General features: G+C 38.4%; 1 protein-coding gene, 1 non-coding gene and 2 pseudogenes across 4 annotated transcripts in view; all 4 read right to left on the bottom strand.

The window, feature by feature from the left end:
• LOC101313683 (cysteine-rich receptor-like protein kinase 25-like) overlaps positions 1-1,348 on the bottom strand; it is a 4,351-nt gene extending 3,003 nt beyond the window's left edge. Inside the window, exon 1 of the mRNA XM_004295195.1 lies at positions 511-1,348. Within this exon, the coding sequence (XP_004295243.1) occupies positions 511-1,348 (838 nt within the window). The remainder of the gene's footprint in view (positions 1-510) is intronic.
• A 1,676-nt stretch (positions 1,349-3,024) lies between these two features.
• Positions 3,025-16,432, bottom strand: LOC101313967 (annotated as a pseudogene). The gene is made up of 20 exons (XR_184343.1): positions 15,976-16,432; positions 15,758-15,868; positions 15,488-15,609; positions 15,120-15,330; positions 14,761-14,998; positions 14,395-14,542; positions 14,022-14,320; positions 12,210-12,968; positions 11,729-12,005; positions 11,441-11,648; positions 11,094-11,331; positions 10,858-11,008; positions 10,463-10,761; positions 5,455-6,257; positions 4,889-5,043; positions 4,663-4,784; positions 4,287-4,497; positions 3,956-4,193; positions 3,663-3,813; positions 3,025-3,572 (listed from the first exon to the last, which is right to left on the bottom strand). The product of XR_184343.1 is annotated as an uncharacterized LOC101313967 (transcript).
• Positions 6,905-8,432, bottom strand: LOC101306794. Its single transcript, XR_184172.1, has 2 exons — positions 8,154-8,432; positions 6,905-7,479 (listed from the first exon to the last, which is right to left on the bottom strand). It is a non-coding gene; the product is annotated as an uncharacterized LOC101306794 (transcript).
• Positions 16,433-19,136: 2,704 nt separating the features above from the next.
• Positions 19,137-19,771, bottom strand: part of LOC101314261 — a 2,615-nt pseudogene continuing 1,980 nt past the window's right edge. Inside the window, exons 4-5 of the transcript XR_184344.1 lie at positions 19,553-19,771; positions 19,137-19,448 (exon numbers count right to left, since the gene is read on the bottom strand). The exon at positions 19,553-19,771 is cut by the window's right edge and continues 181 nt beyond it. The product of XR_184344.1 is annotated as a cysteine-rich receptor-like protein kinase 10-like (transcript). The remainder of the gene's footprint in view (positions 19,449-19,552) is intronic.

Consider the following 19,771-nt stretch of genomic DNA (forward strand, 5'->3'; position numbering starts at 1 on the left):
ATATATATATATATATATATATTGTTATATATTAAACCCTAATTACAACTTGCTCTATCTGGGATCCATTGCAGATTGAAATTCTTGCAATTTATCGAAAGAGAAAATGAAAGCAAAAGAGGATGAAAAGTTTTCAGTGTTTGCTCTTTTACGCATCAACATATTTCTTTTCTCTAATTTCAGCTTACCAGATCGACTTATTGATAAGGGTAAGATCGTTGGTCTGATGAAGATGGTTGGTTTGATGAAGATGAAGATGAAGACGAAGACGGCACAAGTTAGATGAAAAAGAAGAAAAATAGGGTTGATAAGATTAAACTAAGAAAGTGAAAAGAAAAAAAGAATTTTAGTAATTAAGACAAAATGAAAATTTAAAAGACATAACTAATGCTTTGATGACGTGGATATGCCACGTATGCTGCCACTTAAGATGGGCTTTAAGGTGGTTCCTTAAATGATGGTTCACTTAGCATTACTCTAAGCTATGGTCTTGCTATATATTCATTTTACCTTGATCAGGTCTCGTTACTGAACCTGGAGGGGGAGGTAGAAGCAGTGATGGTGGCGATGGCGCTGGTGGAGGTGTGGCAGCTTGAACTGTATAAAATGGATAAATTTCATATCGAACATTACAACTAGGATATAAAACTCTACCACCTTGCTTTCCGGTACAACAACCTGGAAGTTGCGCAATAGCTCCTCGAAGACATGTATCACAACTTGTGCTTGATAGGTCTGGTGTGCACTGCACAAGGCTGTACAACTGCTGAAAATCTGTGAAATTTTCTTCTTTCTTCGCATACTTTTTAGCACCCGAGGGTGCATTTGAAGCCGGAGCCACCAAACCATTGATTGTTTCTGCCAGCAGCTGAGTAAAGCGGGTAGGGTCAGAGATATTCCCAATGTTCCACATGGAAACTCGAGGAGCTTCGTCCATTCTGTTCAAGAAGGACTGGTTTGTGTAGCGCAGCATGCACTCGTCGTACCATATTATCGCAATCTTTCCCAAGGGACAGAACGTTTGGACACCATCTTTGGCTATAGTAGCAACACATTCTTGGCACAACTCAGGGGTGAGATCTCCACGGCATAGGAAAGAACCGTAAACTACTTCTGTGGTGGAGTTTAGCACGCCAGCTCTAGTGTAGTAGAATCCAATATCTCGTGTGGCGTTGGATGTGAGAGAAGAAAGGAGGAGATTGAGATTAGACTGGTAGGAGCTGTTGGGAGTGAAACTGGTTGTGTTTGAACAGAAATGATACCGGTAAGTTGGTGCTTGAGCTTCAATGCAAACGCAGATTAGAAGAACGGGGAGCAATACAAAGGCAATGAACAGTTTAGAAGACATTCTGATAACTATTTCGTTTCTGATGATCACATATTGGCAGGAATTGTGAGGCTATATTCATCTCAGTCTTCAGTCAACTTCGGAAAAAGACTCCATAAAGAGTCTTCAGTCAACCTCATGTATTTTCTTTTCTTTTTTTATAAATAAATCTGATAAGGGACGGGCGTGGGTTCCCGGTTCCCTAAACAACTGCCCAAGGTTCATGAACACATTGAAAGAAGGGCATTCTGAATTTCTGATCACTTCACTATTCCCTTGACCACTTTTTACTATGTATTAGAAAGAGATGTACATAGCTATAAATTGACAGGAGTGGTGACTTGTTACTTGGTTAGGTTGCGGTCGTCTCTGTTTATGGTCAATATTTGGTTAAGACCAGAACGAAGAAGCTCCTATCAAGGTTTGATTTCTGAAAAGAGGAAATTTTATAAATAGTACTTAACTAAAAATTATTCATTATTTTGATGTTCTAGATTTAAAAACTATTAGATCGGTACCTTAACATTTAATTCTAATACAATTAACGTACTCTCCATCAATAACAATGTCAAGTCCATTATTGTGTAAATTATCTTAAGGATAATTTCGTCCTTTAGTTTTTTTTTTTTTTTGGCTGTGCCTGTATGATTTTTTCTCTGCCTCCATCCGTGCTAGAAACCTAAAAACTCTCTGGCTTAATCCGTGCAAAAACCCAGAAAACATTTTTAACTATCTATGCAATACAATAATTAAACTCATATCTCCCACAATTCATGTTTCATAAACCCCAGCAAACAAATTGGTAATTTAAAGTTTTAAACCAAAACAAAAACTCATAGGTGTGTAAGACTAAAGTTTGTTTAGGGTACACAGGAGTGAGGGAGTGAGGGGAGGAAGAGAGAAGGGGAGAGAATAGTTGCCTGCTCCAAAGACGAAGAAACCCAGTACATCTAAAACAGCAAGAGACGAAAATATCCTAAAAGAGATGAAGGCTTAAAACCGTTAAAGACGACAAATATTGATAGTAGGTCGAATTTTGATGTTGGGGTACTAATCTAATGGTTTTTAAAGTTGGTACACCAATATGATGAATGACTTGTAATTAAGGTATTATTTGTAAAATTTCCTCTTCTGGAAATCAAGATAAATGAAAAATAAGTTGCTGAGGGTGCAGGACAAACTGTGTTCTTGATTGGTTTACTCTTCCTCTTATTAAAAACATCTTTCATACAGTATATGTTCTGTATTAAGTGAGATAAACCAAACTTAACGAATTAAGTACTTTTTATCATACTTTTCTCAAATATTAAATACTTTTCTCACCTTTTGATTACTATTCTCTGTTAGATGATCACCTTTTACTATGTGTAAGAAAGATTCAGCTAACATATACTCTTTCCTCTTTCTAAGAGCATCTTTGATATGTGTTATGTATTAGGTGAGATGAAGGGATAAACCAAACTAAACGAACTAAATACTTGTATCATACTTTCTAGCTTTTTATCTCATATATGAAGAAGTTAAAGTATATTATGATCTAATTTTCTGAAGGATGGTAATACATTCACACTCGATAGTCGATAGTACAGATATGTAATCAAATTCTGGATACCAGCAAACATTAGATATATATAGTACAGAACTACAGATCTAGAAGCAAAAACTATATGCTTTTCATTCATCTAGAAGCAGCTGGTAATTAAATTCATAGCTTCAGCTAGTCATTCATCAATGTGAACAGAACTACACAAGGGGTAGGCTATTACCAGCGAGGAATTTTACATCTTTGGTTATTGATTTCCAGAATTTAAAGAACATGCACATCCTAATAATAAAAGTATGCCGCAACTAATTCCAGTTTCATCCTTGTAGAAAACAAAAACAGATATTACAACATCATAAAGGGTGCCTAAATTACTTACTCTTATCGAGGATATACTTCAGTGATAGATCCATCAAAAACTGATGGACTTGACTTGCTGATAGACTGATCCAGCAGCATCTTTGGCATAAACTCCGATCTAGTCTTATGGAAAAATGCTGGCTCTTGAGGTAATGGAAGAGTAACAGAGTAGCTGTTGAGCATGAGAACTAGTGATTGCATTGTAGGTCTGTCAGCTGGATCTTCCTGAACACAAAGTAAGCCAATGTGGATACATCTGATAACTTCATTTCTAGTACAAGAATCTATCAGACACGGATCCAACAATTCTAAAGGTGTTCCATCTCTCCATAGTTTCCAAGCCTGCATAAGTTCATAAGTTTAGTTAGGTTATTATGTTAGCAACTTAATTAACAAAAAAAGAGCAAAATTACAGTGTTTGGTGAAGCTTACATGGCTGACGAGGTCCTCAGCTGCATCCGTTTGGAAGTAGTAATTATTCTTCTTGCCACTGATGATTTCAAGAACCAAGACACCAAAACTATAGAGATCGGACTTGACAGAAAATTGTCCATGCATTGCATATTCTGGAGCCATGTAACCACTGCAAGCAGATCCATCAATGAAGAAATATTAGTAAAATGGTAACAATAATGTTCGATCAAACAACTTATGCACAGAGCATGAAGTCATGAACAGGATTCAACAATAATTTACAATGAGGCAATTCATAAATAAAAACTTACTAAGTTCCAACAATTCTATTTGTGTTTGCTTGTGTTTGGTCAACGCCAAAAATCCTGGCCATGCCAAAATCAGATATTTTTGGATGCATGTCCCTATCTAACAATATATTGCTGGCTTTGAGATCACTATGTATAATTCTCAGCCGGGAGTCTTCATGTAGATACATAATTCCTCGGGCAATTCCTGCAATAATTTTGTAACGTCTCGGCCAATCCAGTTGTCCTTGTTTCTCAGGGTCTGCAAATCATCAAAATCAAGTAGACAAGTTTTCATGAAGGAATTAAATTCAAATCAATGTTGAAGTGATGCTGTTCTACTAGGAAATGTTACCAAATAGAATATAGTCGAGGCTTTTGTTGGGGACGTATTCATAAACAAGCATCTTTTCTTCCCCTTCCAAGCAAAATCCCAATAGCCTAACTAGATTTCTGTGTTGCAGCTTGGCTACCAGTACCATCTCATTCTTAAATTCTTCAGTACCCTGGCCAGAGTTCCTTGATAGCCTCTTGACAGCTATTTCTTGCCCATTTGAAAGCAAACCCTGAGAACAAACACTTATCAGTCGATGGATTCATCATTCTTGCACAACATTTTAAAATTACAGTCTGGCAACGATTTAGGTTCTCAAGCTATTCAGATTTAAGGGTTTTCATTCATAGACCTGAGATTGAAACTTTCTGGACCATAATGATCTGCTTATTCATACCTTGTAGACTTGACCAAATCCACCTTCACCTAACTTATTCTCATCAGAGAAATTGTTTGTAGCGGCTCCAATGGTACCAAAATCAAATTGCAAAGAATCTGCACTACTAATGTCATTTTCACCTGCACAATACATCAACAAATCCATTGAACTGTTAGAAGACTTAATTCCAGAAGAAATACAAAATTCTTTTACTTTTGCAATGAAATGTGAATAAAACCAATACCATTTAGTTCTGATACAACATTGTACTTCTTTCTTGCCCTCTTACAAATGAGGCAGTAGCCAATCACAAAAAGCACCAAAGAAACCGCAATTGGCACGACAATTGCCACAATCGTTTTCCAGGAGATTTTGCTTTTCCCTACATAAAGAACAGCACTTTAGACTCATAAAACAGAAAATGCAGAAAGTGATGAGTAGAAACAGAGTTGCAAACCCAATCGGCCAAAAATTGATTTTACAATTCCTAATCCCACCCACATCAATCCATCCCTAATTCCTTATACTAATCATTAATGGTAAGCCACTATGTAGCCTAACTCATCCCAATTCCTAAAGGGCCAATACTTCTCTCTCAACTCACCACCAAGGTCAATGATCATTATCTAAAGTTCATGACTTTTAACATAAAGTTGTGAACTTTAGCCAATCTAAAGCAGTACCGTTCTTAAACTAAACAAAATTTCGGTACATTTGATATCTAGAATCTTTTCATTTGATTAAGTATCTTCTTACCGAACATCTCATGTTTCAAACAAGCATGATCGAAATGAATCTAATTTGTAACACTAGCGCAGTTGCCGAACCTCCGGCGCCGGCGCCGGTGCTGACGCCTTAATCTGATAAAATGGATAAACTTCAAACCTAACATTACAACTCGGATACAAAACTCGCCCCCCTAACTTTCCGCCGCAGCAACCCGGCAACTGCGCTATGGCTCCCTTTAGAACCGGTTGCAATCAAAACTAGACAAGTCCTGCGTGCACTGCCCCAAGCTGTACACGCTGATCAACCCCGTGAAGTTCGCCTCTCTTGTCGCGAACTTATCGCCGTCGTTCGCGGCCTCCTCCGCCACCTCCGTCATGCTCGCCCCCAAAACCTGGTTGAACCGGTTCGGCTCGCTGCTGACGTTGTTGTTGTTCCACATTAACAAGCCAGGAGACTCGTCGGCGACGGAGAAGAAGGACGTGTTGGAGTACCGTAGCATGCACTCGTCGTACCATATCACGACTTCTTTCTCAACCGGGCAGCGCTCCGGCTGCACAATCTCCGAGGTTGCTGTGACCACGCAGGCTCTGCATGCTGAGGTGGTGACGTCACCGCGGCAGAGGAAGAGGCCGTAGACGGTTTCGGTTGGGGGACGGCCGGCGGTGGCGTTGTAGAAGCCGGTGGTGCGTGTGGAGTTGGAGGAGAGAGTGGAGAGGAGGTGGTTGAGGTTGGATTGGAAGGTGGAGTTTGGGCTGAAGACGGTGGTGTTGGGGCAGAAATGGGCGAGGTACTCGGCTGCTTCTGTAGTCGGAAAGGTTAGGAGGGTGAGCACTGAAAGGAAGAGAAGGATCAGTTCTGCCATGGTAGCTTTTGCTTTTTTGTTTCTGGTTTGTATGTGCCATGGTAGATTATCCATGTATAACTAATCTGGGTATGTGTTTGACTTGGGTTTTGAGGACCGGCGGTAGTCAATGACGCTAGAAGAGCCAACTTTAATGGTTTCTTGTGGGAATGGTCCATTTCCTCAGTGGTCATAATCGGAGGAGGAAGACAGATGAAATATAGATTTTTAAAACGTAATAAGTGGAAGATGGGGACGGGAGTGGTAGAATACGTCATGAGATGTCTGAATAGAGGGACTTCCAAGTTTTCAGTGACCCGAGCGTTACGCAAGTACCAGGACTCTCTAAAGTCAAGTCAAGTCAAGCCAGCTTTGAGTGTCTCACTTGTTCTCTGTCTCCTTCAAATAGTTACTAGGTAATTTAAGACGATGGCCATTTGGAAATTAAGAACGTGTTACAACTTTCAACATTGAGAAACTGGTTATCATGGTTGGCTTATCTGGTGAAGACGGTGTTGTTTGGCAGAAATGGGCGAGGTAATATCGATCGGTTCCTTCAACCGGCGGCCTAGCTATAGGATTCTAAGAATCATGGATTTATTGAATTGAAGATGCAAAACAGAAAAGGAAAAAACAGAGGATAATCATGGCAGCAGGACAACAAAGAAACCATCTAAAAGACCGAACAATTCTGGAAATCTGTATATCGAAAATTTGAAAAACTGATACATTGAAAATTGTTGCTGGCTGCACACTTCCACAATCATTCTTCTGCAATTTTATGGCCTTACACTCTTGAAATCATTCATAATTACCATCGACCAACAACAACATATAACCAACAAGAAGCAATATTGTCATCTCCTCTCGACAAGCAGCCAATCAAGTAACTACAACCAATCCCTCTTCATAATGCTATTCACCAAAGTCATGAACCCATTCCCAGAACACATATATCCAGAAAACCTCCATAGCAACTTGAAAATTTCAACACCATATCTCTCAATTAGGCAGAACAAGCACACAGACCCATACACCCAAACCATAATCCAACTCATTTGGTCGATTCACCAGTCCGAAAATCAAGATATAAAACTGCTTCATCACCTTCTTCTTTGGTTGATGGCAGACACAACTTTGATAAAAAGAAAAGAAACGGAAAACTGACAATATCGAGCACAATAGCCAAATCAGAGAAAGAATCCATGAATCCAAGTGATAGAATTACCAAATCTGAGAGATAATATCAAAATTTGCTGTGTGTTCTGCATAGTATGAAGAGATTAAACATGCAGCTGTGTGAGAAGCAGATGAAACTCCAATTGCAGATTCTCAATTCTAGCAAGTTCACAGCAACATTGCATCAAGGACCATCATTCAAATAGAAGCATCAAACAGCAAAGCTGGAAATCCAGAGCAACTCAAGGCATAGAGCAACAACTTAGTAGTCTCCATCAACAAGAATACCAACTTATCATTGAGCTTTCATACTTTGCAATTAAAAGACACAATAGAAGAATGCTGAAACCATAAGTAGCCCAAGAGTATGCGATTCCAGAACCATATCAATTAATATATATATAGCTTCTACTGTCCTCATCATCAAATGCAGCAATACTACCAGAAAAGCATTCCAAAAACTATACTACCAACTGCTAGCTTCAATACTAGATCATAGGAAACTATCTCCCAAAAATAAACATAACCAGCACACAGAGCCATTCAAATCAATTCTACAATCCAACTTCTCAACCCAATTCACCAGTCCAAAACAAAAGAAAAATAAACTATTTCGTCACCTTTCTTCTTTTGGTTGACGGCAAACAAACTTTGATAGAAAAATAAACTGGAAAACTGATGAAGCAGGCAGAACAATTGTATTTCAGAAAGAGATTTCATGTTCCAAGTGATAGATATCCCTAAATCAGGAAGAAATTACCAGATGCTATGAAATTGAAGCAAAGTGCTGGATGCTCTGAATTTGGACAAAACGATTGCGTTTTGGAGGATGAGAGGAACAGACCAGAGACCACTGATATCACCCCCTCAGACGTAACACCAGAGTGACGTCGGAAAATCAAAGAACTGAAACACCGATGAGCTCTCAGATTGGGGAACGAACCGATGGATGAAGCGGGTTTCGACGAACACAGAGCTCGAGGAGAGGCAGAGGTAGCAACTAGCGATTCAAGTCCGAGAGAATGAAAAATTGGGGGAAACGGCCTAGGGTTTTGAAATTGGGGGAAACCAAATCTAAGAAAATGAAAAATTGCGGAAGCAAAAACCTAATCACAGAAGCCACAAGGTACCAGATCGGATACCATGAGCTCTGATACCATGACAGGAATCAAAGTTTATTGTAAAGAAAATGCAGAAAGCAATAAAAGAGAGGGAGAAAACTTGGAGGGTATATTGTGTCTAAGAGAACGAGGGTTACAACAATTACATATAAAGCTTAGAATGAGAATGATGTAAATACTTAATTGTTATAAACTTAGCATATAGCTAACCAAAAAAAAACGATATGTTTGGGAACAAGCATAATGGTTGGAGAAATACACAGTTATAGCCTATTTCAAGATAACACCCAATTCAAGAACCCAACCAACCTGATATCATAAGACTATTGTCCTTCTTGACTTGCAACAGATGTGTAAACACTGGAATCACCCAGGTATGATGGCTGGATCAAGATATACAAGTCTCAAATGCATCAGAACAGGGTCTTCTTCAATGCTCAAGATACTGTATGCAATATCAGTCAAGGCTTTCAAGCAATAGCAACACAGACTTCAAGCTGAGAAGCCAATATCTCTAAGATCTTGTTGGCTTGTTGGTCACGGCAACAAATGAGGCAGCATAAAAGAGGACAGCAAGGGCAGCAGTGCAGCAAACAAACCATAATATGAGGAAAAACTGAAAATTCTTCTTGAACTCGAAAAGTTTATTGATATTTGACTCTGCATACTGAAAAATCTAAAAGGCTGCATCCACTACACACTGCATATTATCTACCATTCTGCTGCATATTCTCAATCATTCCTCTCCAAATTTGACATTCAATCTTCAACATATTCAAATATACTACCATCAACCCAACAACCACATATATCAACAGTAAGCAAATAATATTGTCACCCTCTCCTGACATTAGAACCAAACTGCAACCTGCCTACTTCATTCTAGAACAACAGAACAACCAAATTTTGATACCATCTCTTAAATAGGCAGAACAATCACTCAATCTCAAACATCCAAACCATAGTCTATCTTGCTAGGCCAAATCACCAGTCCGAAAAACAAACTTAAAAACTGCTTCGTCACCTTTTTTTTCTTTGGTTGACGGCAGACACAAACTTTGATATAAAAGAAAATGGAAAACTGACAATATTGAGCATAACAACCAAGACCATACAAGAATCCATGAAACAAGAACAGAGCTGCCCACTCAAAAAGATTTAACATTTTGTTGTAGATGATGCAGAGTACAGAGAAGCAGAGTTGTGGAGATTTATATAATCACATCTACTATATGCTGCTCAGCCTACTTTTTCAATTCGAAAATCCAACTTTCAATTCACATTCTCTATTGCCGCCAACACTAACACCAATGTTTGATTCTTCCTTTCCATGAAAATTCACTCAATGTAGAAAGGAGCAACACATCCCATTCTTCAATTCTAGACAACAAATAAACCACCTCGCGATTGATCACCTTGAAGAACAAGAAGAAGCCCAGACCTCGAAGTTATCACTGTCGAGGCCATAACTTTCGGCACCCGAAACGAACACAGACTCGAGCTCAATCGGAGGAGAACAGGTCGATGAGGATGGAAGGCGACGAATCGGGCCTCGCCGGTGACGAAGAACGACTGGGCTTCACTAATTAAAGTCCGAGGAGAAGGAATTGATTCGAGATTGAAACTGAAATTGGGTTAGAGTTTCTGAAATTGGGGAAACACAATTCTCACACTAAACGAGATGGAAGATGCGGAAGCAAAGAGATTCAGAAGCACACAGCCACAAGAACGTGACCATGGCTCTGATACCATGATGGGAAAAGACTAAACTACCCTTACACTCTTAAGGGTAGCTAAACCAACTTCAGTGCTATTGCGTGTGTTATAGAACTGGTTAAATATACAGAGTATGATTGCGTACAATTGCTCTTATACAGTTGTTAAACACAGAACTAATCTTGGTAATGAGTATTGAGTAATGACTAATGAGCAAGCAAACTCTTTTCACCTAGGTGAAATGCCGGAAAGGGTAAGCCCATTTGAGCTAGGATTCTGTGTAGACATTGTCATTGGAGCAACTCTACCTATTGCAAAGATGGCCGGTTTCTTTGGTTCAGGAAGACCAATCGAGTCATCATTTCCTAGCAACACAACCACAGCTGACATTGTTGGTCTTTCTTCAGGGTCTTCTTGCACACATAAAAGCGCAATCTGCAAGTATTTCAAAACCTCTTCTTTTGGGCATCGTTCCATCAACAGAGGTTCCACAAACTCCGACCCTTTTCCATCCTTCCATAGTGTCCATGCCTATCAAATAATCAAGTAAATATTGTTATTGATGCCTGCATTGCAGCTAAACTTGGTTAAGTGACACTATGACTCAAAGGGGGCAAAGAAACATACGTATTCTACCAATGTCTTGGCATGTTCTGTGAGGTAGAAACCACTATTTTTTTTCCCACTTAAAATCTCAAGCAAGACTACTCCAAAGCTGAAAACATCAGATTTTACAGAGAATAGTCCCTCCATTGCGTACTCCGGTGCCATGTAGCCACTGTTTTGAAGGTAAGCAAATCATCAGCACATATATTCTCTTTTCGGTTATGGTAAAAAGTTGAAATACACATGATCAGACTTACTGTGTTCCTACAACTCTTGTAGTGTTGGCAGTGTTCTGGTTGTCACAAAATATCCTTGCCATTCCAAAGTCTGATATTTTTGGAACCATTTCATGGTCCAACAACACATTGCTGGGCTTCAAGTCCCTATGAATGATCTTAAGCCGGGAATCCTCATGAAGATACAGAAGTCCTCTGGCGATTCCTTCAATGATGTTGTGATATGTTTGCCAATTGAGTTCAACTCGTCGTTTCAAATCTAAGAAGTTCAGTGGTAATTAATTAAACCAATGCAGTTCATGGCATTGTCGTGGTGTCAAAGGGAGTATAATACAAAAGCAAAATACAGATTAGGGGAATGAACAAACCAAAAATAAAAGTATCAAGGCTTTTATTTGGCATGAACTCGTACAATAGCAGCTTTTCTTCTCCCCCAAAGCCACAAGCTAAAAGCCGCACCAGGTTTCTGTGCTGAAGCTTTGCAATAAGAGTGACTTCATTTCTAAACTCCTCTATGCCCTGCCATGACTTTCTTGATAGTCTTTTAATCGCAACTTCTTTCCCATCTAGCCAACCCTGAGAGTATTTCCAAAATTGTTACATATATTTTTGGTCTTAATTACTCAGCCAGCTATGAACTATAAGAGATGTATCACCTTGTAAACAGCACCAAATCCACCTTGTCCAAGCTTGTTTGAATCTGAAAAGTCATCTGTAGCATCCTTTATAGTAGCTAGATCAATGAATGGCAGCTCTTCAGAACTTACCATTTTGTTTTCTTCTATGATTGTCACAGAAGTGGGGTTTAATAATTCAGGTAATAGTCCATGCTGGCTTCTTTCTTCATCTGCAGCACGGTTAGAATAATTTTTAGTTGGTAATCCACTAATTCTACATAATTGTATTAAAATTAAACAGTATTGATCCATGTACCTTGAACATTTTCCAATCTCCTTCTCCTTCCCCGCTTAAGATAGACAGCGCAAAGTACAATGAAAACTGCTGATAGTATAGTGGATACACATATAATGACCACCTTCCAGGTCTTCCTCTTGTTCCCTGTTAATTAATCAATGGTGAATTGCTAACAGTATGTATATTCAAGCTATTGTGCGTACAGATGATTATCAATAGAACAGCAGAACATTTAGAAGTCCCTAACCTTCGTTGAAGAATCGGTAGAGCTCAAACCTCACATTACAATTCCTGCTGACAATGGTTCCACCTTCGTGAGTAGAGCAGCATCCCTGAAGCTCAGGAAGAGCAGATTTTAAACAGTTAAGGCACTCACTTCTAATAATGTCTCTGGTGCACTGTTGTAGGCCATAAATAGATTGGTTTCCTGAAACTTTCATATCACCGGTTGCAAACATACGCTTGGAAGTAAAGGCAGTCTGGTCCAAGAGGTTTGTCATTAAATTTGTCAAAACATTGACAAACTGATTCGGTTGTGATACATTCTTCTTCAGCTTATTCTTCTCAGGATACTTTCCGTAATATTCCATCGTTGAAAAAAAGATGATATTGGAATAGTGAACTTGACATAGTTCATACCAGATAATTGCTTCTTGATGTTTACATCCCTTGAAGATTTCCTGGCTTGCATCATGGACACAGCTCTGACAAACTGTGGAGTTCACGTCCCCTCTACAAAGTGCTTGTCCATAGACTTGGTCAGGGCTATTGCCGATCGTGTCATTGTAGAAACCATCAGAGATTGAAGTGTTGGAAGACAATGACTCAAGGAGTAGCTTGAGATTATTTTCAAATGGACTATCGGCATTGTACCGAGCGTGGGTTGTGTCTGGACAATATTTGTAAAGAAGATCTGCACCAGTAATGGTAGTAGGCATTAAAAGTAGTATAATTATGAAAACCATAACTGAAGGTGGATCTCTAACAATGTTTCAGGAAAAGGTTCAAGAGATACTCAAACATATACACATTTAGGTCTCTGACTATTCAATTCTGGCAACGGAAGTTTAACCACATGTGCATACGGTTAGGCTCTGGGATTTGGATAGAAACTTCCTTGCTGAATCCAGGAAAGGCTGAGATTGACTGGGAATAAATGTTCAAATTTTTGAGTATTATATATAAGGACCAGGAATATTGTGTACTGAGCAAGACACTGATGTAAACTGGTACTTCTGATTAGTAAAACATTTACGATAAATTTAAAATTTTCTGATGTATACTAATCAATCCCTTTCGCGCCTAGGTTGCATACTATTCTTAATTTTGAACTGAGTTAACTATAGCTAGCCTTTAAGGGTTCACAAAGAGTTGTAGCTGTTGTATTCTGAAAATAGGAAGTGTTGAAACTTTTTTGTGGTTCTGAACAATTTGTTATTGCTAACTACCAGAAATATTTTCTTTGGGACACGTACTCTGTGGATTGAATAACAATCTCGACACCCTACTTGTATGGCTTTATGAAAAGAATCAGGTCAACTGCTTCTGGTAGTAACCTAAACAATATATAAAAAACTCCTCTTATTCTGTTAGAATAGTCATCTTCATTAATCAGATCTTCATCAATCTGCATTTTATGAGCTTCAAAGTGCGTGGAAGTTCAATCCTTTTTTTTTCTTCGTTGGAGTTTAATTTGAAGGGTTCTATATTGGCCCTATTTTTCTTCTGGTTTCTCAGTTTTACAGCTAATAGCCTAATACTGTGAAGTTGGTACTTTCATCCAGCATCAATAACATGAGTAGTTATAGTGTGCAGTTTCCACAACGTACAAAATTAGAAACTCTAGAGAGAGAATACATATATAGATATATATATATATATATATATATATTTCAATTGCAATTCCAAATTAAGAACTCATTTTATTTATTAGAGACCAACTTCGCAGAAGGCAGGTATTTTGTGCCTGGGAGGACAGAACATCAATTCCGCACATAGCAATTTCGTTGCCACTACCAATATCAGCTCTATTACCGTGGTTCTATGCTGGAAACTGTTAGTCCATTATAAGAGCTACTAACAGCACCAGCCTTATTATGTACATCAACGAATGTTCCAATGGAGAATGCAGGTTTTCCAGGTTGGCTAAGATTTACAGTTTCACTCTTCAAATTTACAACAACAGAAGACATGGTTGGCCTGTCATATGCATCTTCTTGAACACACAACAATCCAATATGAAGATATCTCAAAAACTCATCTGAATCACACGAACCAACCAGCAATGGATCAATTAGCTCCAGTCCATTTCCTTCATTCCATAATTTCCATGCCTGCATAGCATCTTTCCATGTGATACAACCACTTAAAAACTGAAGAAAGTGCTGTGCAATAAATTAAAACTTACATATGATGGGAGGCTAGCATGCGTCGTTCGATGAAAGCCAGCGTTCATTCTCCCAGTTATTATCTCAAGCAGGAGTACTCCAAAGCTAAAGACATCAGACTTGAAAGAATATAGTCCCTCCATTGCATATTCTGGAGCCATGTATCCACTGTTGCAATAGAGAACTTCGATTAGATGTAAAGAAACATGAAAGTCTACACAATAATCATTTAAAAACTGAATTTATGTGTATAAAGGTCAAGCCATGAGTGTGAAAGGCCACGCCAATCTATCTTGTGACAGATGAGGCAAAACCTGTACTATAAAATTATATCACAACAACTCTCTGTAAATTTGAAATTGCAAAAGTAGAGATCAAGCACTTACTAAGTCCCAACTATAATAGCAGTGTTAGCTTGTCCTTCACTTCCTGCAAAGATCCTAGCCATTCCAAAATCTGAGATCCTTGGGTTCATCTCATTGTCCAACAATACATTGCTAGCTTTCAGGTCTCTGTGGATGATTCTAAGGCGAGAGTCCTCATGTAAATAGAGAATTCCCCTTGCAATTCCAGTAATAATGTTTTTACGTCCGGTCCAATCAAGTTGTGCACGTTTCATTGAATCTAGCCATCATAAGCAGAAATCATTAAGTAACACAAATTGGCTTAGAATCATATAATGGTTTATTGGCCGTATAAATTGAAGTTAAATTAAACTGAGAGCAAGATAAATAAATCAGCACACCAAAAAGAATGACATCTAGGCTGCTATTTGGCATGTACTCATAGACAAGAAGCTTTTCCTCTCCTTCTACACAATAACCCAAAAGCCGGACAAGATTTTTATGTTGAAGATTCATTATCAGTTGAACCTCAGTTGTGAATTCCTCTGGACCTTGATCGGAACAGCATGAAAGCCTCTTTATCGCCACTTCCTTTCCATCACTCATGATACCCTGAGAAATTAGGAAACAAACAAACAAAGTCATACCAAACAGATTATTGATACAACCATTCAGTTTTCCTACAGTGCAGAAGCTTTTATATTATTAACAGCAATGTTATATTATCGACTTATCGTCCAAAATATAGGACTAGAAATACTGTTCTTACCTTGTAAACAGGACCAAAACCGCCTTCCCCAAGTTTATTTGACTCGGAGAAATTGGAAGTAGCTTCTAGTATAGATGCAAAGCTGATATTGGGGTACTCCTGAGCTCTTATGTTGTTCCTTCCTATAAATTGATTTTCATGGACAACTGTAGGTAAACCTAAAGTTACACTATTGTCTGCAGATGGAGTGAAAAAAAAAAAAAAAGTCTGCATCAGAAAATGATCAGTGAACTTTAAAATAAATTTTCTATAAGCATTCAATATCATTACCTTTTCTGTTTCTCCTTTTCATTGCAAGAAAGATACAGAGACCAAAAAGTACTAAAGCCAGGCATGCTGATATGCTCACAAGGGTTGTAATCAACCAAAATTTCTGTCCACCTGATTTAGGCAAGCATTTGAAATAATCAAATAAATAATCTGATTTCCTTGTGAAGAAAGCTATATATAGTAACATGCATAATGATAAACACTTTGAAAGCACTTACCCTTAGAAGCTTGTGTTGCATCATCGTAGAATGGGTATAACTCATACCTCAGATAACAATTACGACTGAAAAGTCTTGCACCCATGGCGAAGAAATATTCTCTTAAAACCTCTTTTGTGGCGTTCCGAAGGCACTGATCACAATCACTTCCAGATAAATCGGTAGTGCACTGGACAAGTGCATATATCACCTTATCTCCAAGGCGTTCTTCTCCAGTCGCATACATCTTATTAGGGAAAGAATCATTATCAGCCACTTGCATGGGGGGCTTGCTAAGCTTCTGATTCACAACAGACTTAAACTTTTGTGGGTCTGTAAACTCTGTAATATTCTGTTTGTTGACTTGAAGAATGTAGTTGGACATATCTAATCTGCCAGAGAAATTCTTATTGGAGTAGCGCAGCTGACACGCGTCCAACCATACAATTGCTTCTTTTGACATCGAGCAAACATCCATGATGGATGCTTGTGCTTTGCCTATGCACGTCTGACAAGTATCATTCGAAACAAAGCCGAAGCACATATAGAGAGCATAAACTCTATCTGGGGCATTTCCAATTGAAGCACTTTCCAACTTGGAAAAGAAGCATTGGAATGTAATAATTCGAGTAAACTCTTAATGTTTTCTTGAAACGTACTAGCGCCTGCAAAGTCATCAGTAGCAACTGAGCATATATTATAAGGAGGGTCATCATAAGGTTGTGCAGCAAAAGCAAGGTTAAAAAAGAGAGTCATGAATAAACAAAGCAAAAGCACCAGAAAGGTTTTCATGACACTAAGGAAATGAACTATGTTTTGTCTGTCAATTTTTGCAGCACAAATATATGATCATCTAAAATCATACCAAAATATCCTTTATTTATAGACTAATAAACCTTTCGGCTACAAGTATGCGTTCAACTTTAAACATTAAGCTTTCAGTGTGGAAAAATATATCATCTGGATTCATGAGACGATTTAGTCTAATCCGTCAATTAGCCGTAGATTCCTGGAACCTGTTTGATCTCCTTAGTTTACTATTCAGCCTATGAAAAAGATAATGAAAGAGACTTCAGTGGCAAAGCTTAGAATAAAATTGGAACTTGCTTGGAATTTTTTGTGGGTCTGTGGTCTATTCTGATTCTGATGCAAGATATTAAAAAACATTCCTTTTCGCAGCAGCACAATGTCTCATCAAAAATTCAATCTTTGACTCAATATAAAAGATTTGCCAGATTCATTGAGGGAATTACACATACAGGTGGTGAGCAAAATTGAACCAATTCACCAAAATCACAATGCAAGCAAATTTCAGGGCTTAGTACCTTCAACCTTTCTCGTTGAAGGTAACGGCGACGGCCTTGTTTAATAAGAGCGCCCTCTTGCTGACGTAACGCCCACGCCGAGCTGCCGCCGGAATCGTCACATCTTCTTCAGCCTTCTCTGCTAAACTGAAAAGTCATTATGGCCATATCCAGTGTTTTTGTGAATCTGGTGAATGCTGATTTCACTGCTAAACAGAGAGGACTGAGGATAACAGAAGAGCGGACTCAGAATTGCCCCAAGAAAGCAAGCTGTGATGGCAATTGGTGTGGATGACACACCCAGCAAGCAATCTTTGAAAAGGATTGGGGACGTTCCAGCCATTGAAGAGTTTGTGTTTCTCAAGTTGTGGTGTGGCGTTATATTAATCTGCGCCTTGTTTCATTATGTATTGTCTTATTTTGAGTGACAGTTTCACATGTTTCACTCCCCGATTTTGAAGTCCTTTGATGTTGTGGTAGATTTAGATTTTAAAGTGAGGAATCAAGAAAAATAATTCAGTTTCACATGTACTCTTGAGCGTCAATCCGTGACAAAGCCTGTGGTACTTTCAACCTTTGTCTTTCTGATTCACCATAGTGAATTGCATCAGTCAAAATCCAAAGGACTCCAAGTCCCAGCAGCATGCCCATGTAAGGAGGCAAACCAGTTAGGGACTCAAAAATAGCTCGACATAACTGTCCAGTTCTGTATTGCTTATTTAAGGATTACCGTTTTGACTCTACTTTGTCCAACTATAAAGTTAATCCAAGTTACCCACAAAGTTGTCTACTCTGAGTTACTAGTATGTAAGAAAATTCATGCGTGTAGTTTTCATTGCTCTACATGGATGACCATAATAAAGCAATACTAACAGTTGTATCCTACATAGTCACCACATTGTAAAAGGGTATTGCATACATATGATATAATTAAATACGTCACCTGTTAAAGCAACCAGGTCATCAAAACCAAATTACATATTTTCACACTCAAACACCAGGGGAAGCCAAATCCATAAACCAAAAAGGCTATCATTTTTTTTTACATTGAAAGTTCAACAGTTCAACTTTCCAAGTTCAGAATAGAAATAATAGCCAGCATAAACTGAGTTCCTAGACAATACCATGCATGATTCAGAGCAAAAAAAGAAAAGGAAAAAGACAGACACCGTTATTGGTTACTTCTGAATTTCACTAATATATCGGACGATACATCAAGTACTCGAGATGCACCAAACAAAAATACCTAGGCAAAAGTACTAAGACAATATAACAATGAAAAAGGTAAAAGCAAATTCGATATATAAAACAGGTTTGTTAAGTGAAAAGACAAAGACCTTCATTGTCTCCACTGTTGATATCTGACCATCTATGCCTGCAATTTTCATTGATGGTCTTTTGGTAGGATGGTGTGGGTTATTGTTTCTCTAACTATTGATATATGGTACTGCAGGCTTATTCAACTGTTGGTGCACCTGACTATATTGCCCCAGAAGTTCTGTTGAAAAAAGGATATGGAATGGAATGTGATTGGTGAGCACTCATGCCTTTTAGTGAAATATACTTGGTGTGCAATGCAAATGAATAATTCCACTGCTCTGTCGACATCAATTAAGATCCCTTTACTGTAGCCTCAGTGTTGAATCTGAAAATATGTCATCATTTTTGCAGCTATCCCCATATTTTTGACATTACGGAATTGAGGTTGACCATTGAAAGGAAGAGAAAGATCACTTCTGCCATACTTCAGCAACTATTAGCTAACTCCCCCAACGGTTGTAATATTATGTAATAACAAATTAACAATTACAGGGTGCTTAACTTGGGGTCTTATTCATGCATGAATGGATGAACTACGTACAACATTAGTCATCTAATTCAGCGTGGGATATCATCAGAAACCGTTAAACCGTTTACAGAGCAACCAGGTAAATCCCCTAATATTGTATGGCCCTGATCATTGATACATCTTCCTGTAAAGAACGCAGGTCGATCAGGTTTAGCAAGGCTGATGCTTTCACTCTTCAACATCAGAACAACCGACGACATGGTTGGCCTTTTGTTTGCGTCTTCTTGAACACACAATAATCCAATGTGGATGTATCTCAAGAACTCGTTTGGACTGCATGAATCTTTCAGCAACGGATCCATCAACTCCAACACTTCCCCTTCATTCCATAATTGCCAAGCCTGCATCCGATCAATGAGTAAAAATAGAATTAATCATTTATAATTAACCAAAAAGATTAACTAAATTATTAACTACTACAATTAATTACAGGTAAAAACCTTACATAACTGAGAAGAGTCGGTGCAGAAGTTGTGGGATGAAAGCCTAAAAAGTTCTTTAATTTCTTCCCGATATGATCTCAAACAAGAGTATTCCGAAGCTAAAGACATCTGATTTTATAAAATACAATCCCTCCATTGCATATTCTGGAGCCATGTAACCACTAAAGTGGTTGCAAAATCACATAGAAGGTTAAAACAGAAAATTTGAGAGTATATATATA

The sequence above is a fragment of the Fragaria vesca genome, linkage group LG3, assembly GCF_000184155.1.
Source record: "Fragaria vesca subsp. vesca linkage group LG3, FraVesHawaii_1.0, whole genome shotgun sequence".
Classification (NCBI taxonomy): Eukaryota; Viridiplantae; Streptophyta; class Magnoliopsida; order Rosales; family Rosaceae; genus Fragaria; species Fragaria vesca.